The sequence below is a fragment of the Entelurus aequoreus genome, linkage group LG12 (genome assembly GCF_033978785.1).
Source record: "Entelurus aequoreus isolate RoL-2023_Sb linkage group LG12, RoL_Eaeq_v1.1, whole genome shotgun sequence".
Taxonomy (NCBI): domain Eukaryota; kingdom Metazoa; phylum Chordata; class Actinopteri; order Syngnathiformes; family Syngnathidae; genus Entelurus; species Entelurus aequoreus.
In genome coordinates, this window is record NC_084742.1 from 13,213,903 (window position 1) to 13,241,677 (window position 27,775).

The window sequence follows — 27,775 nt, forward strand, 5'->3', positions numbered from 1 at the left end:
ACACTGTGGTGCGTTCAAGGACATGGGAGGCTTAACCCATGCATAAATAATTATAATAGTGATGTATTAATATAATAATTATTATCCACTAACGATAATCCTACATGAATCAGATAATCAGAAAAAAGAACGTATTACATTTTTGCCATACAAAATCACGCAGACATTAGAAGCTGCATGCAAAAACCTGCATGTGTTCTAAAAAGCTGTTCCACACGAAATTTTGCCAAAGGCCATTTTTTTATATTTATAACCCATGAACAATGGCATTCTCCATCAACAGTTGGGACCATGATTTAATCTGATTAACACTACTGGGAGAAATGTTGAATCACTTGGTCTGGTTGGAACTCATGAAAGATAAAAAAAGGTGTCTTATATACAATAAACTAAATGTTGCTTTTACACTACAGTCGACCTGGTGGAGAAACTTGAACCAAAAGAGTCGTCAATCCAGCAGAAGGAAGTCAAAGTAGTTAAGAAGGTGGCGGGGAAGAAACTCTTCCCCAACTCGGCTCTGTTCAAGACGTGGGGCGATGGGATGTCGGAGGAAGAGCAGAAAGAAGCAGAGAACCTGTTCGGCAGATTCGGTTACAACGCCTTCCTCAGCGACAGGCTCCCGCTCAACAGGGAGATACCCGACACAAGGCCGGCCAGGTAACGTTGATGACACATCCCGCTGGGGTTTAATAACCTGACAAACAAACGACACTCTGTAGACCTTGTTTTCTAAGTGCACCTGAACTCATCTCCTAAGTGTTGCAGTCATCCATTTATACAACTTGATATGTATGATATTGATATTGGATATTGGTTTGATATTAGCATTAAAATAATTATCACATTTTGTCAAATTGCAACTAAAATAACCGCTGTAAGCCTGCAGAGTGTCCAGATAACATCTAAATGTTCAACAAAAAGCATGGAGTGCTGCTTGGGTGTAGCAATATGTGTAATTCTGGTGCTTTTCACATTAGGGATCCAAGGGAAACTTTGGAGGGTAATGATTAAAACGCCTCTAATAAAACATGCCTACACGCTTCAGCCTAAAAGGCCTTTGTCTTTTCCACCCCTAAATGAATCTTTATCTGATATTTCTAAAGAATGACAATTCACATCTTTATATTGAACAGCCATGGGATATTGGGGATTGCCAGTTCTTATTACATACTTATGCTCAGCCAATTGTGACTTCAATTTGCGCTTTGTTCTCCTAATATAGAAATGACCACATGGGCATTCAAATGTATAAACAACATATGAGGTATTGCAATTGAAAAAGTTAATTATATTAAACTTACGACCAGATGTAACGTCAGTAAAGTGGTTAGCATTTATCATTTTACTGCAGTGACTACAGTGTCCACACTTCTGATTACATTTTCTGGTGGAGAGCCAGGTCTTTTGTTGTATTGCTTGTATTCCGTCATGTGACTTATTACAGGGAGTGAAAAACAGTGGTGGTCAACAAAGTCAAGATGGATGTTGAGCATGGCGCCAGCTTGGTTCGACTGCAGCCTGTCTGCTCTGCTCAGATTAATGCTAACTATAATTGGTGCTTTATGCAAAGATATCTCTGGTCTAATTGTATATGACCGCCAGACACTATTCGATCTGAGCAAAACACAACAGTGTGTGGCTCCAAGCCGGTGGGTTTACTGCCTTTTCAGAACTTTTACCTCCTGAGTGCGTATTTTTGAGCACGCCACGTACCACTGGTCGAGGTGGAGGGCTAGCAACAGTGCACAAATCCAGCTTCATCTGCCGGCAGGTACCGACAGATTCTTTTTCCAGTTTCGAGCTTCAGACATTTATCATAAAACTCGATAATCCGATTTTGTGCGCACTGGTGTACCGCCCACCAAAATATGATAAAGACTTCATACAAGACTTCACAGACTCCGTAACTGGTCGTAACCGATGATCACTTGGAAAAGAATGGAGGTCAACTACTTATTTTTGTGTGGCTGGGTCAAGGACTTTGGTATCAAGACTCTCCCAAATAAATATGCATCGTTTTTGCTTGGGTAAAGTTGCATTCCATGCTTTCAAAGTCAAAGTCAAAGTCAAAGTCAGCTTTATTGTCAAACAACTGTTTGTACAGGACATACAGGTGGACGAAATTACGTTCCTCTCACAACCACGGTGTCTATAAATATAAAGTGTAAAAGAAGAATAAAAAAAGACAACAATTTAAACAGTCGCATGAGGGGGGGGAAAAATATACAGGGGAAGAAGATATTACCAGAATATCTATAATATCTATCTATTGTATATACAGTATTGCAACGTAAGTATTCAAGTATTTAGATGGGAGTGCAAAGTGCAATGTAAACAGTGTAAACAGTTAAAACAGTTAGCAGCATTTTGAGTCCGGAGTAAAGTGGCTAAGTGATAGATGGTGTGTGTGTGTGTGTGTGTGTGTGTGTGTGTGTGTGTGTGTGTGTGTGTGTGTGTGTGTGTGTGTGTGGGTGAGTGGGGGGGGGGGGGGGGGGGTGTAGTGTCTCAGTTCACAGTTCAGATCAGATTGCAGGGCAGAGTGAGAAGGGGGGGGGGGGGCCGGGAGAGAGTTCAGCTTCCTGACAGCCTGATGGATGAAGCTGTCTCTCAGCCTACAGCTTCGAGCTCGGAGGCTTCTCAGTCGTCTGCCGGATGGCAGCAGTCTGAAGAAGCCGTGTGAGGGGTGTGTGATGTCGCCTGCCACGCGGAGTGCTTTGCGTGACAGGCGTGTGTTGTAAATGTCCTGGAGGGAGGGGAGGGGGGCACCGACGATCTTCTCAGCTGCCCTAACTGTGCGCTGCAGCGTCCTGCGGCAGGACGCCGTGCAGCCTCCGTACCACACAGTTATGCAGCTGGTCAGGATGCTCTCGATGACGCCCCGGTAGAAGGAGTGCATGATGGAGGCTGAGGCTTTTGCTCTTCGCAGTTTGCGGAGGAAGTAGAGGCGCTGTTGAGCCCTCTTGGCCAGTGATGCAGTGTTGGTTTTCCAGGAGAGGTCATCTGTGATGTGCACACCCAGGTATTTGGTGCTGCTCACTCTCTCCACCACCGCACCGTTGATGGTCAGAGGAGGGTGCTGGGTGTGCGCTCTCCTGAAGTCCACAACAATCTCCCTTGTTTTCTCTACATTGAGAGAGAGATTGTTGTCACCGCACCATGTGGCCAGTTGGCTCACCTCGTCTCTGTAGCCGGTCTCATCGTTATTGTGGATGAGACCTACCACAGTTGTGTCGTCCGCAAACTTGACGAAGAGGTTGGTGCTGTGCTTCGGCGTTTCACTTTGCGTCTTGCGTTCAGTGTAAACAAAATAGCACCGGACACCTCGACACCCGTGACATATCCATTTAACAAACTAACAATTACTGACTCATCACCATATTGGATTTTTGTCTTGTTATCATATGTATAAACAAGAGGGGAGACGTAGCAGTACCTTTCCTAAAAGAGTATCATTGACTCTGACTTTCCGGTTTCTCTGTTAATAATTAAAATACAAATAATATCAAGGTAATACTTCAGTGGGAAATATTAAACGAGTAAAGTATGTTAAAAATATATCAAACAAACCTTTAACAAAGTGTTCACTGTAAACGTGTGCGTTCTTCGTCTCTGCTACCTTGTACTGCAGTGCGGGCCACTTTTGTCTTTGTCTTTCGTAAAATCTTGCACTCTTCCGCACTTCTTGATAACCTCTCGAGGAACTCTGAAGAAACGTTGATCTTTTTTGCCATTTGAACAGTTCGCACAGCCGAGAACAACGCCAGCATAGGGCAGATGCTGACTTGACCATCTCGCATATTTAATGAGCTGGACGGGATGTCATTAAAATCCAAGCATCAGGGGTAGATGACTTTTAACAAGTTTATCATTTAGAGTTGGAGATCTTCTGAAGCTGATGGTTGGGCATCTGGGAGAGCTTTTCTGAGAGTGATATCACTTTTCAATATATCCCAATTTCTTTTAACAATGTGTTGGATTTTATTTGCTTTGATCAGAATTTTATGAATGTTTCTGTTTAGAACCCAAAAATGTTTCTCTTGGGAGACATTTTGCATTATTGTAAACTCTGAATATAGTTTATTGTTGATATCCATCCATCCATCCATTTTCTACCGCTTGTCCCTTTATGGGGTCGTGGGGGAGGCTGGAGCCTATCTCAGCTGCATTCGGGCAGAAGGCGGGGTACACCCTGGACAAGTCGCCACCTCATCCCAGGGCCAACACAGATAGACAGACAACATTCACACTCACATTCACACTCTAGGGCCAATATAGTGTTGCCAATCAACCTATCCCCAGGTGCATGTCTTTGGAGGTGGGAGGAAGCTGGAGTACCCGGAGAGAACCCACGCAGTCACGGGGAGAACATGCAAACTCCACACAGAAAGATCCCGAGCCCGGGATTGAACCCAGGACTGTTCAGAACCTTCGTACTGTGAGGCACATGCACTAACCCCTATGCCGCCGTGCTGCCCTTGTTGATATCCTCTTGTCCTAAATCTTCGACTCATATCTTGAGCAATTCTTGCTAAATCTTCCTCTAAATCACATATGCATTTGAAGCTCTGAAACGGACCGAAAAGGAATTTTATCTTTTAAACTGCCTGGATGGAAACTTTCCGCTCTGAGGATTATAATGCAGTCAGTTGATTTTGTAAATATAGAAGTGTGTAGATCTCCATTGTCATTTTTAGACATTTTTAAGTCTAGAAAGAAGGGTTGTACGGTATACCGGTATTAGTATAGTTCCGCGATACTAATGAATCGTATTTGTTACTATACCGCCTCTAAAAAGTACCGAGCAGACTGAGCGAGTACTTACAAGCAGACACAGTGTGTAGACAGAACATGGAGAACGGACGCATTTTGGCTTAAAAACGAACGATAAAGGTGAAGCTATAACACTGAAACGCCCTCAGGAGAGGTGCTGTAGGACATGGCGAGTAACAACATGGCGTTTGTTGTCTAGCGGCTAAAGTCCATCGGCAGTCTGCAGTGTTTTAGCTACTTCTAAATCACTAATCTTTGCCTCCATGGCGACAAATAAAGTACGTAAGCATAGCACGCATTTTCTAGTGTTGACCAATTTTATTAAAAAAGCAAACACACACTAACGTCATTCTTCAGAAAACAAGCATTACGATAAAAGTGCAAATAAAATATTTGCCAAATGCTACATATCATTTTTATTATTATTATTATCATTATAGTCGTATGTTTCTCCATCATGACAACACGCCCAAGGACAGATATCATTATTATTATTATTAATATTATAGTAGCAGGTTTTTTCATCATGACAACACTCCCAAGGACAGATAATATTTTTATTATTATTCTAGTAGTATGTTTCCCCACCATGATAACACGCCCAATGACAGATATAATAATAATAATTATTATTATTCTACTAGTACGTTTCCCCACCATGACAACACGCCCAATGACAGATATAATAATAATAATAATAATTATTATTATTATAGTAGTATGTTTCCCCATCATGACAACACGCCCAATGACAGATATAATAATGATAATAATAATTATTTTTATAGTAATATGTTTCCCCATCATGACAACACGCCCAATGACAGATATAATAATGATAATAATAATTATTATTATAGTAGTATGTTTCTCCACCATGACAACACGCCCAATGACAGATATAATTTTTACTATTATTTTTATTATAGTAGTATGTTTCCCCATCATGACATGTCCAAGGCCACCGGCCTTGATAATATTCCCTCCAGATTCCTCAGGGACTCTGCCTCCATCATTGCCCCGATCATCACGCACATAATAAACCTATCAATTACACAAGGCCAAGTACCAAAAGATTTTAAGATAGCAAGAGTAACTCCCCTCTTTAAAAAAGGAAGCAAATTGGAACCTGGCAACTACCGACCTGTTTCTATTCTCAGTTCCATTTCGAAAGTAATGGAGAAAATATTTTATGAACAGGTCGATAGTTACCTTGCCACTAATAAACTCATGTACAAATTCCAATCCGGCTTCAGAACTAACCACTCCACTGACACATGCCTTCTCTATCTGACCGACCACATCAAACATGAGGTGGACGCGGGCAAATACTGCGGCATGGTCATGCTGGACCTTCAGAAGGCCTTTGACACCGTTAACCACGCTATACTGTTGGATAAGCTCAGAGCAATCGGATTTAACAAAACCTCATGGAGCTGGATGCATTCTTACTTGGAGGGGAGGGAGCAGGTGGTAGAGGTGAACAGCACCGTGTCCCCCCCCTCTCGGTGAGCTGTGGAGTCCCCCAAGGCAGTATATTGGGACCTTTACTGTTCCTAATATACATAAATGACATGTCTTCGGCATGCGACTGTGAATTGTTTTTGTTTGCGGATGACTCTGCCCTGCTGGTATCCGGCAAGGACAAGTCACAGGTGGAGAAAATCCTCAGTGCTGAGCTCTGTAGAACTTGCACCTGGCTCGCTGACAACAAGCTATCCATACACTTGGGTAAAACGGAATCCATCCTGTGTGGATCCCACATCAACCTTAAGAAAGTCAATGACTTCACTATAAAAGTGGGTGACATTGTTATGACCAGGAAAGATGAGGTCACCTACCTAGGTTCCATTCTAGAGGCTAGCCTTTCCTGTGATAAAATGGCAACCAAGGTAATCAGAAAGGTTAACCAACGAACGAGATTTCTCTACAGAATTTCCTCTCTGGTCAACAAAAGCACCATGAGGATTCTGGCGGGAACTCTCGTTCAACCCTTTTTCGACTACGCATGCACCTCCTGGTACCCTAGCACCTCCAAAACCCTCAAACCTAAACTCCAAACATCTCAGAACAAGCTAGTCAGGTTACTTCTAGACCTCCACCCCAGATCCCACCTCACTCCTACCCACTTCTCTAAAGTGGGCTGGCTCAAGGTGGAGGACAGAGTTAAACAACTTGCACTGAGCCTAGTCTATAAAATCCACTACACCTCCCTGATACCGAAGTACATGTCAAACTACTTCCTTAACGTAAATGACCACCATAACCACAACACCAGGGGGAGCTCCACTAACCACGTTAAACCCAGATTCCGAACTAACAAAGGTCTTAACTCATTCTCTTTCTATGCCACATCATTGTGGAATGCGCTCCCAACAGGTATAAAAGAAAGGGCATCTCTATCCTCCTTCAAAACCGCAATAAAAGTTCACCTCCAGGCAGCTACAACCCTAAACTAACACCCTATGTGTCCAGTCTTCTTCGTCCATCAAATATTGCATGTCTTCATTAGGATGCTTCCTTTTTGCTGTGTACAAGAATATGCTATTAAAAATTCCACATAAGGTATTTTCTGTAGTGCAGCATGCAGTCATATACTCTCACACTTCATGATGTTGTTTTAACTTGCCTTTCAGGTTTATCAGGAGTTTTGTGGACTTGTTTGTTGAGGTTTGCTTTTAGCAAAGAGAAAGATGATCGTCCTGTCACAAAAGATAAAAACAGAGTTACGAGGTGACATTCCACGTCCCGAGAGATAGCTTCTGTAGCGATCGGACCGCCAAGGGCCCTGCCTTTGGCTGCCGCTCAGCTCACACTGTACCCGACCTCTATGCCCCCTCCTATTAGTAGTGAGCCCATTGGGGGACCAAACGTTGCCTCTTCAGGCTGTGCCCGGCCAGGCCCCATGGGGACAGGCCCGGCCACCAGGCGCCTGCCATTGAGCCCCACCTCCGGGCCTGGCTCCCGAGGGGGGCCCCTGATGACCCGTGCCCAGGCGAGGGAGTCCTTGTTTTTTCTTTTTCATAGCGGTCTTCGAGCTTCTTTTTGTCTGGTCCCTCATCTTGGACCTGATTGTCTTGGGAGACCCTAACAGGGGGCATAGAAGCCCCCGGACAACATAGCTCCTAGAATCATTGGGACACGCAAACTCCTCCACCGCAGTCCAGGCAGGTCCGACTTGTGTTGTTGTCTTTGTTTGGCTTGTAGCTTCCACCATTTTGTACTTATACAGTAGGAAGGGGATTCATTTGGCCCCATTTGTCACGGTTTACCTGACACATGAAACGTGGCTAATTGGGTGTGGGGGGTGGGGGGGGGGGGGCGCGCGCTCACCTTTAGCTGCCAGATGGCAGCAGAGTGTAAAATATATTAAAATGTGTTTTGTGGGAATTTCAACTTTGACCACAGCGTCAGTTGCTATGTAGAGTGGTGCTTAATTTCCATCATTTTCAACAGACTGCATAACAAAATGATGAATCCCCCCTCTTCCTCTCACAGAAAATCCACTCAGCAATGGGGGCCACAACAAACCCTTCCATTCTGTATTTAGCGGGGCAGCACGGTGTTAGTGTGTGTGCCTCACTTGGGATCGTTCTGTGTGGAGTTTGCATGTTCTCCCCGTGACTGCGTGGGTTCCCTCCGGGTACTCCGGCTTCCTCCCACCTCCAAAGACATGCACCTGGGGATAGGTTGATTGGCAACCCTAAATGGGCCCTAGTGTGTGAATGTGAGTGTGAATGTTGTCTATCTGTGTTGGCCCTGCGATGAGGTAACGACTTGTCCAGTGTGTACCCCGTCTTCCGCCCGAAAGCAGCTGGGATAGGCTCCAGCACCCCACCGCAACACCGAGAGGGACAAGCGGTAGAAAATGGATGGATGGACTGCATTTAGCGGCCTGGTTGAGAAATGCTTTGAGTCATACCAAAGTCCCAAAAAGTTGTGAGCGAAAAGGTCTTGCAAGCCCCCCCCCCCCCCCCCCGTTCTTCAAACCTAGTGACGCCCCTGCCTTGGACGTTCAGGATTTTGTGCCGTTTTCCATTTTATTCACACAAAAATATTGTTTTGTGCTGTGTCGCGACAAGATGGAGGTAAATCGCCTGCGTTTACTAAAAATAACCCGACTCCCTCATTATGCGGATGGTTTGGCTCCCTGCTTCAGCTTGGTTGCGGTGCTGGAAAAAAAATAGATTTGAACCAAAAAAACTCAGAAGTGGGCGGCACCGTCTGGTATCTTGGCAATGGTAAACAAAATCTCTGAAATCTTACTTTGAACCGGCTCTTGAACCGCTGCAGTGGAAAAAGGGGGATTATAATAGTATCACCAAAACAAATTAAAAATACCTAGCCACTTCAACGTAAAGACGGCATAAGTCCATTCCAGATCGTTCATAATAAATAGGTTAGTGTTTTTCATAGCTACAGTTGTTCTCCGTTTGACTAATTTCCCTTGATCAAAATCATTTCACACTACAAAATAACAAAAGTATGTATACTGCACCCGGATGATATTCACAGTGCTTCACTTATAGTACAGCCTTATTCCAAAATGGAATCAATTAATTTCGTCCACAAAATTCTACAAACAATACCCCATAATGACTTTGTGAAAAGTTATGCATTGCATGACTCTTGCTGATATGGTATCGGATCAATATCGAGGCTCCTATACCGGTATCATATCGGAGGTGAAAAGTTGTAATGGGACACCCTTTGGATAGCTATTCATTTAACAACACTCCAATACTAAGTAAGCTAACTGCAAAACACTATGATCTCACAGCACAGTTTTGTTTGTTCAAAGATGTGCTGAGAGGAAGTACCCGGATGATCTACCCAGCTTGAGTGTGGTGTTGATCTACCTGGATGAAGCTCTGTCCATCATCAAGCGGGCCATTCGTAGCATCATCGACAAGACACCCGCTCGTCTCCTGAAAGACATCATACTGGTGGACGACCACAGCACCAACGGTAGATCATGGCAGAACATCCTTGGACAACCAAAATACTCACCAGGTGCGTCTTCCACAGAGGACCTGAAGGAGAAGCTGGAAGCGTACATCAACGTCATCCACGAGGAACGTCAGGGCCTGATCAAGAGAGTCCAGCACACTGAGCAACTGGGCCTCACTCAGGCCAGACTGTCAGGATGGAAAGTGGCCACGGGCGATGTGGTGGCCATCTTGGATGCCCACATTGAAGTCCACGTGCAATGGTGAGCTTAAATTCTTCTACTGTAAAAAAAAAACACTGCTCTAAGGATACAAGTAGAGGTGAGGAAACTGGAGGAGTTTAAGGACTTAGGGTCAACCGTCCTGAGCATAGAAAAGAGGTAAAGAAACGAGTGCAGGCAGGGTGCAATAGGAAGAGTGTCAGGTGACTAAGAGGATCAGCAAAATTTAAGGGCAAAATTCAAAAGTTGACAGTGAGACCAGCACTGATGCATGGTCTGGAGATGGCCACTCTAACCAAAAGACGCAGAGCTTAAAATGTTTGGATTCTCGTTGGGAGTGACAAGGATGGACAGGACTAGGGACTTAGACCTGTCAGGGAGGCCAGACAAATCTGGCCCAAGAATGTCACCATACAGGCCCCCCGAGTTCAGTTTAAAACTTTGCAGACAAACATCTTTACAGCACATTCCTAAAAACTGGAGAGTGCTCCTGTTGTATATAGGAACTTTGACTTCTGTAAACACATTGGCAGACCCTTTCATTGGCATTTTTACCTTGCTAGCAAACATAGAACACTGGTGTATAAACTTGTGATTTAAGTCCCCTTCCTCCTTTTTGGCAGTTTGTAATGTAATTTATGTAACAAAGGTGTGGCTCTAGTTTGTTTACTTTAGATTCAGTCAATAGTCATTTGTTCATTTTCTTTAGTTATACTAGTGGTGTTCCTCAAGGTTCCACTTTCGGTCCTCTATTTTTCTTCATTTGGGCTATTCAACTGTTGGCCTGTTCAGTTCAGTTCAAAACATTTGTGAGAAACATTTTTGCAGCAGATTCTAAAAACACTAAAGTGCTGTCATAGAGATGATCTTTGACTAGTTTTTTTGCAGAATTTTTATTTTACATTTTTTTAAATAGCAGAGCGCTCCTGTAATTGACAAAACAAATAGACTAAAATCAAATGTCCACTGCAGAGGATGCTAGTTCTCCGTAGGATACAAAATAAGACTAATAGTGAAGGGAGAAGTCCGGCACCCTGAGCTTTCTGGAATTGTGGCCTGTGAAATAATTTAGCTGACTATCCCTGGGCTAGACCATACCAATTAGGGTTGTTAAAAGTATCGATACTTCAAAACCAACACGCAAAACATAAATCCATACCTGCTTATTTCAGTATCGTTAGTAGCAAACACTGGACACCACTTTTTTTCCCTAGCAGAGCTGCGTCTTTTCTTGGCGTGTGAGTGCTGAGCAATCAGCGACGAAGAAGAACGCCTGCTCTCTTAAAACATGAGTCAGCGTTTCCACAAATTTATCTATTTGTGTCAGCCTGTCGGAAGTGCGTATTTGGCACTTCTGTTTCGCCCTCGGTCATAAATCTGCGGTCCCTTCCAAGGTTTCTCGTTGTCCCCATTGGGTTGAGTTTTTTCTTGCCTTGATGTGGGATCTGAGCCGAGAATGTCATTGTGGCTTCTGCAGCCCTTTGAGACATTTCTGATTAAGGGCTATATAAGTAAACTCTGATTGATTTATTGATTGAAATTAAGATTGAACTGTGGCGGTATGCATCGTAACAGCATCACAAAGCGGCACCTGCTTTGCCAGAGGATAAAAGACATAGCAGAAGGGATCTGGCGTGGCAGCGATGTACTGTACGCATCAAAATTGAGAAGAGATGAAGTGAAAGAGAAGAGTGTGTCAAAGATCCGCCTCCACAAGCCCCAGGGGAGTGTTACCAAAGTACGCAAAGGGTGTAGAAACCTTGTTGCAACACAACCTTTATGACTTTCAGAAGTGCCGAGAAGACACAGCTTAGAAACATTTCGCCTTAGCAGTGAACTTAATAAGCACCTTTTTGGAACGTATACAGTAGCTGTAGTAGCCGTATGTCAAAACAACGTTTTCAAATCACACTTTTCACCCAAAGAAAATTAAACTGCCACTGTTGTAAAGGTTGTAGTGTACGCGAATGGTACATACACATAATATCCAAAACAAATTCCAATTAAAGCGAAAATGTGGTTTAGTCATCCAAAACAAGCAAGCAACAAAACAAATCATGTGCCTCTCCAATTTAGATAAAAAAACAGGAAATACTGCAAAAAAGGTAAGTTGCTCCAAAAGTAGCAATTGTTTATCGACCTGTGGCACATTGTAGAAATGAAATACTGTAAACATAAAAAACAGCAGCAATTTAATAAAGTGCACACAAAGATTTGTCTTTAAATCTGTTTTAGCCTATATCATTACAAATGACATAATGAGGTCACTACAATTCAAATAACTAACAATATTTTTAATTTTATATACTGGAAGGCTCCACATCACTGCTGTTGTTTTTAGAATGTAAACCAGCTGACTATTGTTTTTTATGATCATATATAAGCACAGTCAAGTTTGTTTTGAACACTGCTGTTCTTTTTTGAATGTATAGTTACATCTTGGCAGCTCATACTGATATTTAAATTATTTGCAAAAAGATGTTGAGGCACAGTGATCTTAAATACTTTCCAATAAAGTAGTAATTTTAAAAGTACATGGGTTCAGTTTAAAAAAAAAATCGGTATCAAATGAGTATCGAAAATTGAGGCAATTCATTGGTTTCGGTATCAACTACTGAAATTCTGGTATCATGACAACCTTAATATCTTTGCAGGCATGCTTTTATTTTGAAAGGCCTGACTTTTTACAGGCTGCATAATGTGTGTTAGGCCGATGCTACGAAGTAAATCTGAGGGTGAGTAGACTTGAAGCTGTGCCTGTAGAAGTACAGAAAAGGGAAGACGCCGGGAAAGAGGGACACAATACGGTAAAAACGGAAGGGCTGACAGGTTCAGACTGAGAAGACTGAAGTAGAGCTTCAGCTGATGTCGAGTCGCGTGTGTGTGTATATGTGTGTGTGTGTGTGTGTGTGTGTGTGTGTGTACTCAGGGCAGAACCATTGCTGGCTCGCATCAAGGAGGACCGAACTGTCATTGTGACACCAGTCTTTGATAAAGTCAATTACGATGACTTGAAGTTGACCCGCTACGGTCCTGCTGCCGATGCCTTTGACTGGGCCTTGTGGTGCATGTACGAGTCCTTCAGGCCTGAGTGGTACGAGCTCAAGGACGAGTCGCAGCCTGGCAAGTGAGTCCATCATGAAAAATCTCACCAAGTTGTTTTCTGACTCATTTTGGAGTGTCAGTGGATGATGTTATACTCATGATTCAATGGTTCAAAAGGAGTCCGTCTGTCATGGGGATACTTGTCGCAGATAGCAAGTTCTTTGGAGAGATCGGAAGTCTGGACGGAGGAATGAAGATATACGGTGGTGAGAATGTCGAGCTGGGCATTCGGGTAAGATCACCTTAAAGTCTGTGAGCCTCATTTATAAAGGTGTGTGTGGAACTGAACGTAGTCAGTCCAAACCCTAGAATGTGTGTACGTGGAACGGGGGCCAGCCGGCGTGGCTTGGCCATGTGTACGGTGGTAAACCTTACACACTGACAACCTCAAGAGTAGTGGTGGCTATTGGGTTTATAGCTGGGGCTTTTAGCTCAGTAGCTAGCATTCTCCTCTCTCAGGTTCAAGTCCCAGGTGGAACAGAAAAGCAGGGCCTGAACCAAATTGGTTGCACACAAGAAAATTCAGATTTATAAAAGTATGTTGCGCACAATAGTATGCACTCTTCTCTTTATAAACCACACATGCAGTGCACTGAAGAGTTCCTCCCTCAATCATCCATAAATGGTCACGCTAATTAACTCATGAGTATGGTGAGGAGTTTGAGAATCAAGTGTTGGACTGTCAATGACAAATACAGAGACAGCGACTCCAAAGGGTCCGTGCATGTTTCAACAAGTCAAATTTAAGACTTTTAAAATACCATAATGAATATAATTTAAGACTATTTCATATCCATACGGACAAAAAAGTACAAAGACAAAGGAAAATCAGGGGGCCAGAATGAATTGTAAGTACGTATATGAATTCATTCCCTGCTTTTTCACATTGGAAAACAAAATGGTAATTTAACTAAATACACCAGAAGACTCTTTGTTTTAAAATAATTGAAAAAAAATGTTGACTGCCATTTTCCAGGTTTGCAATAAAGGGGTATTCTTGAAAAAGATGCAGTGTGTTTCATATCAAGTGTTTTCATGTAACTAGTAGAACGTCAGCAATGGTAGAGGAAAGCACAACAATATATTGTCTGTGAAAGGGACTGTTAGCATCCCTGCTAAAAAACATATGGTTAATAAAGAAGGACTAGTTTTTATTCAAGCATGACAAGACTTTCGCAAATCTTCCTTACTTTGCTCATCCAACCAAAAACTGAGTGTAAACACTAAACCGACAGCCTTTATAGCTTTTAATGTTAGTTACTGTAAAAACTTGGAGAAAATATTTGGCATGAGAAGCTGAACGGAAATTGTTGGAATAAATAATAGAAATTATATAAGATAATTTTTTTTAAATAGTTTTAGTGCTGTGAATACACTACCGCCACAAAGAAATGAGCGTGTACTTACTGAATTTAATAGTATGATTTCACTGGTAAACATCTCATGGAGGGGGAAGCGAAATGTTTTCTTCTTCCTGGGGGGCGTAAGCGCTGTGTTAATGTGAGTATGAGCTTTATTTGGTGGTGATCTTATCGGATTCCTGTCTGAAAAGCTTTGCGTGAGGTCTACACAGTCAGTATCAGTCTCCCTAATATAGGATTGTGATGCAGCAACTCCTCTATCATCATCACCTTCATCACGGCCCTCACCACAAATCTGCATCTACACCCTCCAGAGATGCTTCACTGTCTTTCTCCTCATCTAGAAAGCTTGGTGAAACCAGGGATTAAAATGATGCCCCTTACTCCGGACGTGGCATGATCAAGGATTCTGTCATCCCAAAAAGATTGCGCCCCTCTTCCTCCTCAGCCTATTCAATTAACCAAAGCTGCCCCAGCTTGGCCCCCGCCAGCAGTGCCCATAGCTGTCTTCCCAACAGCGTCAATGCTATTGTCTAGGTTGCTAAGGGCCTTTGTGCTGATAAACATCCAGTGTTTCCCATAAACTGCCAAGATACCTGTGGCGGTGGGGGCGTGGCTATGGGTGTGGTCACCATGACATCATCGAGTAATTTGCATAATTTACTACAATGATATGATTTTCTCTAAAAAGGCTCAAAAAATGTATACTTACTAATTAATAATAACAGTTTTGTTTTAAACGTCCATCCATCCATCCATCCATCCAAGCTCTGCCCCTTTAATTAGTGCATACTAAATAATTTAACTTTAGCCTACTACTACAACCATATTATTTACCAGCAACATAAAGTGAAACAGAGGCAGAGGTGTCAGTCAGTAACAAATAAACAGAAAACAGTAGTGGTCAAATACAAATAAGGCAACAAGAGAAGTATCCTACACTTCTCTTTTGTAAAGTAAATCTGAACAGCCTATATGGGCATCTACATCAACTATATGATTTGCCTGAGAAGCTGGACAGGACAAAAAAAAAAAGTTTTTTTTTTTTTAAATTTGTGGCGGACGTAATTCTTTCGTGGCGGGCCGCCACAAATAAATCACATCAACCAGTTAGATCAGAGAAATGTAACCCACATTCCTTTGAAGAACACAATGTCTCGGAAAACTCTAGCTAATCTCAAAACAAGCAAGTTACTCAATGTCAGATCTTTAAGTAACAAATCATTTTTAATTAATGATTTTATTTCCTCTTACAATCTCGATGTTATGTTTTTAACTGAGACATGGCACCAGATAAAAACATCAAATGCTGTTCTATATGAAACTAGCGCACCTCACTTTAACTATTTGTTTGAGGCACGACAAAACTAGAGGGCTGGGGGTGTTTGTGCCATGAACATACATACCCATAAATTGTCATTTGGCGTTATTTCATCATTTGAGTATGTCATTCAAAATGGAGATACAACAGTCACCCATACTCAGTGGCGTTTCCCACCTAGGCCTTCAGTGATATCCGACTTCAATGATTACCTCTCAAAATACCATCATTTATATCACCACATGACCATTGCTGGAGAAATACTATACAGAAACACATTTACGCACTACTGGGCGTTGATTTACCACCAACAGTGTACATAACGGGTGATTTTGTGGCGCATTTAAAAATCAATAAACCCGCATCAGCAATTAAAAACATATCTTATGTGGTACTATCAAAATTAAAATTGTAAAAAACATTAAACGTGAAAAAATAAATGAATAACATATCTGAAACTCACAATCTGTAGAACACATTCGAGCTTCCGGGGTTGGCTGACATCGTCTCACAAGATGTAGTGTCTCTTTAAATACCCTTCTTGAAAGTGGCCTTGCAAATATATGTGTTGTCTTTTCTAATCATAAAAGATGCAGATGAGGTGTGTTGGCCGAGTTCTTAAAGTTTACTCCACAAGGTGCTCATCACAAACATCCCGCTGCTGGCTAAACGTGGCTACTGCGCACGCTCTTCACTACTGTGGCATGCTGGGTAATGGAGTTAATGGGTTACCTGGCTCGTAACATCACAATATATCTGCCTTAGGCCAGCTAGAAGCCTTACTGACAACAACTCGTGATCTGATTGGCTATCGCAACTGTCTGTCAACTGTATGTGCCCGTTCACTTACAGTGCACAGACGCCAGCATTGTTAATTCTAAAGGCCTCGGGCAGATTTGGCACAGCATGGCAACATAAGCTAGCTGAATTCTGATTGGATAAAAACTATATAACCTAAAAACAACAGCGCTGGAAGGAGCATACTATGACATGAAGAGAATATGAATATGTTTAGATATATAGGGAAAGTAAATAAAAAATTACTTTTATCTTTAATTTTGATCATGATTTCTGCTTATGTTAGGCCAGCAGAGAAGGCCTTGCTGGCCCTGACAGCACACCACTGTCCATACTTTATATCACTATTGACAAACCACCACAGAATTCAAATTCATTTATTGAGTGCAGCTGGGATAGGCTCCAGCACCCCCGTGACCCCGAGAGGGACATGCGGTAGAAAATGGATGGATGAATGATTTTATGGAATTACTTTCAGTTGTGTGCACTGACTGAGTGTTTGATCATCACAGGGGACATAAATGTGCATGTAGATGTAGCAAATGACAGGCATGCTAAAAAACTCAGTGTTGTCCTTGAAATGTTTGGTCTAACTAACTAAACGAGCCCACCCACCCGTGAGACCGCACTCTTAATTTGATCATTACTAAGGGTCTTGCTATTTCAAACGTTAGGTGTTATCGATGCTGCTTTATCAGATCATTTCTGTGTTTTCTTTGACTTGTCTGTTAGACCCAAATCAGCAGTTGGGTCTGCGGTTGTTAGGGGAAGACTCATAAATGATAGCATACGAACACAATTTGTGGAAAATATTAGTTTTGAAAACACCCTATATGCAAATGTTGATGATCTGTTGAACTCATATGCATCCAGTATTGTAAATGTTTTAGACAACATTGCTCCTGTTAAGGTTAGAATGATTAAAAGTAGGCAAAAAGCTCAATTAAGACTCGGTCTGGGGACAGAAAAGGGAGTGCCACATTTCATTCCTGACACTGACCAAACAGTTGAAGAAATCATCCACAGTCGGAGTCCATCAACATGCTGCCTTGATAAGTTACACACTAGATATCTAAAATCTGGGCTGAGAAACCCGTTGTTCAACTTATACATGCTACCAATGTCAGCTAATACACAGATTCAATGTATACTATCACAACTATGTAGATGACACTCAGATCCACGTGTCACTGGTGGCAGGTGAACCTTGCTTGCCCTGTTGAGTCACTTTGTCACTGCATCAAACAGATCATTGTGTAGATGCAAAATGTTTTTTTTCAGCTAAACTCAGAACTGAAATCATTGTCTTTGGCCTACAGAAGCAAAGAGAAACTATTATTAGTCACTTTGAGACCCACTTACTGTAACCTAATAATCAGGTTAGACATTTAGGGGGAATAATGAAACTTTAACAGCCACATTAAGTCAATAACATTAGCAGCTTTTTACCACCTGAAGAACAATGCCAAAACCAGAGGAATAATGTCTAGATCAGACTTAGAAAAACTAATCCACGCCTTTGTCTCCAGCAGCTTAGACCAGTGGTCCCCAACCACCGGGCCGCGGCCCGATTGGTACCGGGCCGCACAAGAAATAAATTTTTTTTTAATTTTTTATTTTTTTTATTTTTAAATGTATTTTATTAAATCAACATAAAAAACACAATATATACATTATACATCAATATAGATCAATACAGTCGGCAGGGATACAGTCCGTAAGCACACATGATTGTATTTCTTTATGAAAAATTAAAAAAATAAAATAAATAAAAATACACCCCCCCGGTCCGCGGGACACATTTTCAAGCGTTGACCGGTCCGCAGCTACAAAAAGGTTGGGGACCACTGGCTTAGACTACTGTAATGGCCTTCTCACAGGGCTCTCTAAACCAGCTGTAAAGCAGCTGCAGTACATCCACAATGCTGCTGCTCGAGTACTGACTAGAACCAGGAAATACAACCATATTAGTCCAGTGTTTAGGTCACTGCGCTGGCTTCCCGTTGCTCAGAGAATAGACTTTAAAACAGCTCTGCTTGTGTACAAGTCTTTTCATGGTCTTGTGCCAAAGTACATCTGACATGTTAGAACCATATGAACCATCTCAGGCTCTGAGAACCTCAGGGAGTGGTCCCCTGCTAGTGCCTAGAATCAGGACCAAACATGGTGACATTGCGTTTCCATTTTATGCTACTAAAATCTGGAATAGTCTTCTTGAAGATGTGAGACGGGATTCAACGTTGGCAATGTTCAAATCCCGCCTGAAAACACTTATTTATGACAACAGAGTATTTTATCTACAGCATTTGATTGATTTTTAATTAGTTATGATTGTTTTCATGACGATTGTATTTTCTGATTTTAATTTGAATTATTTTTCTTTATTCTAATTTACACTTTGAATTGCCTTTTGTGCAAATTGTGCTCTATAAATAAAAGTGCTTTGCCTTACACATTGTCAAAAAGGTACATAGATATACGCAACCCTTTCTGCATGAAATGTTTCTATAAGTGCGGTGAAAGTTACTTAACAATATTTCACCCTGTTTGATGCAACTTTTTCCTGCACAGCCACCTTTACAAATGAGGCCGCAGGATATTTACCAATCTTTTTTGTTCTGCATGTAGTGTACATTCCTTTTGTCCTGCAGGTTTGGCTGTGCGGTGGCAGCGTGGAAATCATCCCTTGCTCCAAAATCGCACACATCGAGCGTGCGTCCAAGCCGTACCTGCCGGACTTGAGCGTCACCATGAAGCGCAATGCACTGCGGGTGGCCGAGGTGTGGATGGACGAATACAAGCACAACGTCAACATCGCATGGAACCTTCCGCTGGAGGTTGGTCGTCACATCTCAAAAGAAGGAAAACCAAATGCTAAAGACATTCCAAAATCTTGTGTTCCCAGAAGAGCAGAGTAGCATTGTTGTCCAAGAAAGGTGGACATCTTCCCTAGAATTGTGCTGATCGATTGGCCATCAATCAGTTTTGGTCGATTTTTCTGAAAAGGACGTGATCGGCATTGCCTATTAATGCCGATCCGTTCTGGCTGACAGTATTTATTTTAGTCTCCTGACTGACAAGGTAGCAGTTGATTATGAATCTCCATACACAGTGTGGAGCCGCTCCTCGGATCTAATAATAATCACCCCTACTGCAGCAAATTAACTGCGGTTCTTATCTTAAGTATCTTAAGTATCATTGTCACAAGGCTAAACATGTTACATACACACTGAGAGCAAGCTAGAAGCCAACATGCTATTAGTTAAGCTAGCTTGAAACAACACCAAGAAATAAAAAGTGTATATGATAGCACGTTACAGCAGAAAGTAAGCAGGATATTAACAGGAAATGAATAAGTAGATTAATAAGAGTTAGAGAGAGGATAACATAACAAATGTTGGTGAGTCAGCATTGATACATGACATGTAAGAGGGTGGATCCATCCATAAATTGGTGATGTTATTACCAAAGGTAGTATCAGTGTATGATGGATACTAAAGGGATTACATTGATACTTTTATTTCTCAAAATATTTTTTTTGTTAATGTTTTCAAACTCGGCGTATAATTCCCTGAACACAGGAGGACTTTGAGGGCAAAAACCAAATGATTTAACATAATTGTATATAGTAGTTTTACTTTTGGTTAGTTGTTGTATACTACGGACTTTGTTATGCTCAAACAATTGTATGTAATAAAAGCAAATAAGAAAGTAGTTTAAACGTTGTGTTGATATTATGAAACTGTCAACAGTTTATTGTTATCGGCAGCTCTCACTCACGGATAATCCATATTAGAATCGGCAGCATAAAACATCCCTAATTTTCCCCATGTGTGCCTTCAGAATCACGGCGAGGACATCGGCGATGTGTCTGAGAGGAAGAAGCTGAGGGAGAAGCTTAACTGCAAACCCTTTAAGTGGTACCTGGAGAACGTTTACCCCATGTTGGACCCTCTCGCCGACTTGTTGGCGTACGGAGCAGTGAGTAGTAGACATCATTCAGATCACACACTGCGCGATCCGTGGGTGGCCCCTGAAACTTCCACATTGTATTAAAAAAAACCTGTGACGCTACGACGTAGTACCAACATCACCTCTCATAAGTGACGACGTCAGACACACACAGTTAAACATCCTGCAGAGTGCCCCTTCACAATAAGGTACATCCAATTCACCAAAATAAAATACATAAACAATATTATTTTTGTACCGTTTCCATTCAAATAATATATTTTTAAAAAATACAATGGAACATTTACAACAACAAGTGTCACGTTAATAAAAATAAGTCGCAACATCGACAGTCGCCTCGCCTTACTGCTGTCTCACTCCATCAGAATCAAGCAGGTCCGTGGACTCAAAATTGTTGGCGACCACTGATCTAAATTCTGAAAGAGCCATTCTGCTTCTATTGGCAGTTGATAAACAAGCTGAAGCCGGATCTCTGCATTGACCAAGGTCCAGTTCCAGGCAGCACCCCCATTCTCTACTCATGCCACTACTTCGCCCCTCAGGTATGCTCTCCCACGCCCACACACACCCCTATTTTATTTGTGTGCATTTCTGGACCATCCTCCTTCTGTGGAGCAGCGCTGCTACTACCGCACCAACGGACAACTTTACATCGGTGGCATCAAGTCCCACAAGTACAACAACAACCGCTGCTTGGTGGATCCTGGCAAAGGCATTTACCCGGCGCTGTACGACTGCAAGATGGCCGCTGAGAAGAAGTTCCACATGTTGTGGGACTTCCAACAGGTGAGTAGTGGACAGTATGCATTACAAAGGGTCATAATATGATTTGTAACCTACATTTAAACACTTCCTTGTGGTTTATACAAAAAATGTTGCATACATTTTGCTTCACGGACCATCTTCAAGCCGCTTTCTGACTGTCTCTGAAAACGAGCCGTTTTATGGGTGCTCTTATTTACATGCCAAAGTTCTCCTCCATGCCTTGCCCCTTGCAGCTCCCGGCGACTGCGTCTTTGCCACCGTCAGACATGCTGTAGTTCTAGCGCTTGAATTAATGAATTTATTCTATTTTTAAATAAAGCTGTAACATAACAAAATGTGGAAAAAGTGAAGCGCTGTAAATACTCTACACATGTGCAAGTGTCCTACTTGCTACTTTCAATGGTGAAGAGGATGCTACATGCTAACGTATCATTACAAATAGTCATATATCTACCCTTTTTGGATTTACCGCTTCATTGTATCCACCGTTGTCATAAATTGTAGTTTTGAGTAAATCCTTCTGTATATTTCCCATCGGACCGAGGCCAGTGTCTTGGCCTGGCTCTGTGCTTCCATGTCCGGCTTTGGTCTCGCTGGGCTCCATGCTCGGGTGATTATATCGTGACGAAGCACAAAAGTTAAAGGGAAACCGCACTTGTTTTTTTAGGAATTTTGCCTATCGTTCACAATCATTGTGAGAGACAAGAAGACAAGTTTCTTTTTTCAGTCTAACATGTAAAAATCGGCTTGTTCTTGGTGACTAGCAATGCAGCTAATGGGAGCAATTGTTTCTACCTCTAAAACACTTTAAAAATGCATTCAAAAACGGTCAACAATATGTCATTTATGATTTGTAACCGGTATATAATAACCAAGCTATAGCGACATTGTTATCGTAAGCGCGAACACTGAGGAACTATTTTTCTGGCATAGTAACACATCGGCTTGCTACGGTATTAGCCGTAAAAGCTAACTACGGCAAGAGATAAACTAGCTTCTACGTCAACGCGAAATGCGTTTCAGTTGGTAATGCACAACACTGCGATAGAACACCAATCTCTACTGACTGAAAAACATGAACAATCATATTACAGTATCTGTAAAGAATTAGCCCACAATTTCATGTTTTGTTTGTACACAGCTAGTCAGACAGCGTATGTACTGTAGTTGTAATAACACGCATGATGTACTGCGTGTATCATGATCGATATAAAGTGTACCTCACTCGATGGACAGTTGTCTGTTTGGTCCAGCTAGCCTGGGACATTTTTTCTGGTCTATTTGGGTAAGCACTCTATTTATGTCAAAATAGCTTGGCTTCAAATTCCACATTTTGCAGCTTTGATTCACTTTCACCTCACTCTCTTGGCTTTTCCTTGGTGCTGGCTTCTAAAAGCAGCAGTTCATCCTCCGTATATTCAGCTTCAAAAAGATAAGGTTGTGAATCCTCATTTGTCCAAAAATAGTCGTCTTCGTTGTCTGTTACCAAGTCTGCCATGATCAGAACCAGAGGTGGGACCAAGTCATTGCTTTGCAAGTCACAAGTAAGTCTCAAGTCTTTGCCCTCAAGTCTCAAGTCAAGTCCCGAGTCAAGACAGGCAAGTCCCGAGTCAAGTCCAAAGTCAAGACTGGAAAGTCTCAAGTCAAGTCACAAGTCCTGCATTTTGAGTTTCGAGTCCTTTCAAGTCCTTTTAACCACAGACTAATATTTTTACACAGATTGTGTATGCTTTTAAACCGCTGTATTTATTTATTAAAACAAGTGCATTTGAAATAGCAGGAAAAAAAATAGTACTGACATTGCAATTCATTATAGCACTATTAACCAGTCATTTTAATAGTTTAAACAATTTTAAACATTTAACTCATTCCTTTACAGAATAAACACATTTGCAAAAACAAGTGCAACTGTACTTATTTGTACAAAAGTGTTAACATTGTATTTCCATGGCATATTGCATTGTAACTAGTTCCACAGCAGTTTCTATTCTGTTCTTACCTTATCTCATTGATCTCATCTCATACTGTATGTGTGTTTATGTGTGCGTACACATGAAAAACATAACAAATACATGAACATAACAATGAACAGAGTTGTACTTTTTAGATGTCAGGGCCTTATGCAATATGTACACATATTCTTAATATACTATACATTTTAACTGACCTTTATTTGACTATGTTTGTCTTTTTGTAGGTGGCTAAAATACGCGGTGCTGCTGACCGCCGTCTAACGTTATGTTACTGTGTGTGATACATTGACTAACGTTACGTTATTTGTAGGTACCTCATGCAACCCTGCTTAAAAAAATCACTTGACAAAAAGTATGAATAAGGTAGCAAACTGCAGTGGACGCAACATATAGCTGTGTTTGAAATGATGTTATAACCATAGACATCTTATAAGTAGACGCAGTATTAGTTGCTGTGACGCGAGCAAATTGCATCTTGAAGTGGTGATGAGGAGCCGGCGAGCAGCCTAAACTGACAGTTGACAGGTAGAAAACAAAGATGCCGGGCTGGTGTTCAGCGTTTTCCTGCTCAAATGAGCGGACTGTTGAAAATAGGAATCGGGGGATTACTTTTCACAAGTAAGATTTAACATTAATGTACTATTGGTTGTATTTTATGAAAATAACATTACCACAGAGTTGAGAAGGAGCAAAGATCTTCAATATTTGTATGTGAAAATCACAAATAAATCTTCTGGGGGAGGATGACGCCCCTACAGGGGTTTGGTTTACAAACTTTCAGCCCCACCTAAAACAAAATTCACCAGCCGCCACTGATTATGATGCATTCTCATTTTAGGCAAAATATAAGACAATACTTTCTTAACAGTATAATTGTAACCAGGAATAAGTCTTCATGTAACAATATTCAAATACTAACATTGTTGGGTAAGACAGCATTTGGTTTTATTCTGAATCCAGTGAAACAGATTGGTGGTTTTAGCTGATATAAAGACTTTCAGGTGTTTATATATGTTTAAGTATTTGGCAGACGCTTTTATCCAAAGCGACATACATAAAAAATACATATAACAATCACTGTAAACATGATCATTTAAGGGAAGAATGTAATACAAAATATCAATACAAAGTGTCAAGACAGAATAAACTCTCTGCTGCTGCAGCAACATAGATACGGTCTATAAGATATATAGATATCTAATGTATTCATACATTGTTTATGTAGGATATACGCATGTATATATAACGTAATTATATTGTTTCTTCAACTTAAAAATAGCTGACCAATTTTTTCCCCCTTCTCTGGGCTTATATTCCCAGTTTTGATCTCGGACGTCTGGTCACTTATACCATATAAGAATATTATATTACTGTTAAGCAAACTATGAATAATAAAACATGTGTCCGTTATCATAGCTACACGTATGACAAAAAAGCGCGTGAAAATGAGTGGTATTCAGTGAGGTAAAATGAATTAAATGCGCTGACAGTTCATTGCTCCTGCCAAATGAATTGCACTGAGTGGAGCGGATCACCACTCCAAGATGGCGGCCCCCGTCTCGTCTGCGCCAGTAAGCAGTACTGCTCGATGCTGCGTCTACTTATAAGATGTCTATGGTTATGACGTTAGCAGTGAGTTTACAGCCTCACTGATTTAACTACACAGCAAATAAAAGTCATGTTACTTAGCCAATAAACGTTATCTTACATTCAAAACTTACCCTTCTTTGTGCAACTTCAAATGTCGAACGAAGTTGGAAGTTGTTGCGTCTCCGTCTGTAATATTCGAACTGCGTGATTTGCATACGGCAATTCGTTTTTTGTTGACCAAGTCGTAGTTTTTATACCCGAACGAAACCAACTTTGGTATAAATCTTTCTCACTGGCGCGTTGTTTGACAACTCTTGTTCATTGGTTGTCCTGCAATTTGATTGGCTGAATGCTGTGTGATGAAAACAATGTAGATCTAATTTGATTGGCTGTTGTACTGACAGCACACACGCTGACACGCAGCACACAGACTGATAGACAGACACGTACAAAATGAAAGCTACGGAGCGCTCCCAAATAACTTTTTAAACTTTAGGTTTTGGGGTAAGTAGCAAGTCATGTCAAGTCAAAAGGCTCAAGTCCAAGTGAAGTCACAAGTCATTGATGTTAAAGTCTAAGTCGAGTTGCAAGTCTCTTTACATTTTGTCAAGTCGAGTCTAAAGTCATCAAATTCATGACTCGAGTCTGACTCGAGTCCAAGTCATGTGACTCGAGTCCACACCTCTGATCAGAACACACTCGCGTTTGTTACCGGAAGTAGAACACACATTTGTTGCTAGAAGTCGGAAGTGCGCTGCTATGGAAATGGAAATAAATGCGCAGAGAAATTAGTTCCGGCAATGATTAAAATTAACAAAATACGGTAAATATTGTACATATTGCAAATCGTTATGAATTTGTCAGTTACTACATTATATATAGACTTGCATTGTGTTCATAAAACACTTATGGAGGGTTTTGAAGTTATTTTAGAGGGCTTCGAAAGCAACACAGGGGACTCCCATTTGCCGCATCTTCCAAGCGTTTTTCTATCATCTTTAAAATCCCCCCCACCCCAAAAAAACCAAACATGTGCATTCTTGTCGCTAATAATGATTGTGAACGATAGGCCAAATTTCAAAAAAAGTGCACTTGTTACTTTTTCAGATGACCTGTGCTGTTTATACAAACAATAGCATTTTAGCTTAGGGGTCTCGCTGGGACATATTTTTTGTTTGGACTGCAACTGCTGCTGGAGAAAATAGAAATATCTCCTGGAAAACCTCCACTCTGCACGGAGATATTGGCTGATCACAAGTTGGTAAGCGTCACAAAACTAATAACAGCTTGTTTGGAACAAGACAACATTGTTTTATAAATATCTCAACGCCTCCAAGGTTTGAATTCACATTTTCTGCACTTTTAGAGATCCCAAATATACAAAAACAGGTGCCAACAGGCAACATTTTATATATTTTTTCCAAAATATGACCTATTTAAAGTGTTTAGCACATAAACATACACTGACCGCCTTCACCATGTGTGCTCCAGGGAACGTCCATCCAGAACAGGGAGACAAAGAGGTGTCTGGAGATCGCCACGGGTCAAGACGGCTACTACGAGCTTATCATTCAGCGGTGCACCGGTCAGATCTGGAACATACAGAATTACATCAAAGAGAGGGAAGTAAAGAAGGGTCAGATCCAGCAGGCGAGGTAACAATTCAGGAATTTTTGGGGGGGGGGGGTTGAGAAGTCACTTTTTGCACTGGATGACTCACATGGATCACAAAATGATCATTATTGTTTTCGGTTATAAAAAAGTAGCCGGTGTTACCCTACACACTTAAATGAGCAGTAAAGTATCATCAGGAAGAGATACTTTTACACAGTACAAGCCTTTGTAAGACGAAAAAATGCAGCAGAACCTGAAAATCAGAGCTAAACAGCACAACTACCTGAGCTATATTGTAACTACAATTACATTCCATATTACACATCGACTTCCTATCAGGGCCACCCCTCCTAATTTGCCGTGCATAGGGCACCACAATCCATTGGGGGATCCCGTTTGTGCATCTAAAATCGTGTGGGGTTCCTCAGGACTTGATTTTGGACTCCTATTGTTCAACTTGTACATGCTGCCATTTGGCCAGCTAATACGCAACTCCAATGCATCTTACTACAACTATGCAGATAACGCTCAGATCTACGGGTCACTGATGGCAGCTGAACGTCGGCATGTTGAGTCACTTTGTCGCTGCATAGAACAGATCGTTGTGTGAATGCAAAACATTTTTTTCTCAGCTAAACTCAGAAAGAACTGAAATCATTGTCTTTGGTCCACAGAAGCAAAGAGAAACTATTATTAGTGACCTTGAGACCCGCTTACTGAAACCTAATAATCAGGTTACATATCTAGGGTTGATAATGAACTCAGACTTGAACTTTAACAGCCACATAAAGTGAATATCATTTAACACCTGAAGAACATTGCCAAAATCAGAGGAATAATGTCTATACAGACTTAGAAACACTAATCCATGACTTTGTCTCCAGCAGGTTAGATTACTGTAATGGCCTTCTCACTGGGCTCTCTAAACCAGCTGTAAAGCAGCTGCAGTACGTTCAGAATGCTGCTGCTCGAGGCCTGACTAGAACCAGGAAATACGACCATATTAGTCCAGTGCTTAGGTCACTGCACTAGCTTCCTGTTGCTCAGAGAATAGACATTAAAACAGCTCTGCTTGTGTACAAGTAGTTTCATGGTCTTGTGCCAAAGTACATCTCTGACATTTAGAACCATCTTGGGCTCTGAGAACCTCAGGGAGTGATCTCCTGCTGGTGGCTAGAGTCAGGACTAAACAGGGTGAAGCTGCATTTCAGTTTTATGGTCCTAAAGAATAGTTTTCCAGAAGATGTGAGACACGACTCAAAGTTGGCAATGTTCAATTCCAGACTGAAAACACTTTTATTTAATTGTGCATATGACAACTGAAAGTATTTTATCT

The 27,775-nt window shown here is 41.5% G+C and overlaps 1 protein-coding gene across 1 annotated transcript in view; it reads left to right on the forward strand.

Moving 5' to 3' along the window:
* The window catches only part of LOC133662623 (probable polypeptide N-acetylgalactosaminyltransferase 8), a 38,134-nt gene extending 11,085 nt beyond the window's left edge, over positions 1-27,049 (forward strand). Inside the window, exons 2-12 of the mRNA XM_062066736.1 lie at positions 414-657; positions 9,572-9,738; positions 9,799-9,982; positions 12,870-13,067; positions 13,163-13,277; positions 19,177-19,362; positions 20,369-20,506; positions 20,944-21,039; positions 21,116-21,283; positions 26,317-26,461; positions 26,868-27,049. Of these exons, the coding sequence (XP_061922720.1) occupies positions 414-657; positions 9,572-9,738; positions 9,799-9,982; positions 12,870-13,067; positions 13,163-13,277; positions 19,177-19,362; positions 20,369-20,506; positions 20,944-21,039; positions 21,116-21,283; positions 26,317-26,461; positions 26,868-27,049 (1,823 nt within the window). The remainder of the gene's footprint in view (positions 1-413; positions 658-9,571; positions 9,739-9,798; positions 9,983-12,869; positions 13,068-13,162; positions 13,278-19,176; positions 19,363-20,368; positions 20,507-20,943; positions 21,040-21,115; positions 21,284-26,316; positions 26,462-26,867) is intronic.
* The last annotated feature ends 726 nt before the right edge of the window (positions 27,050-27,775 follow it).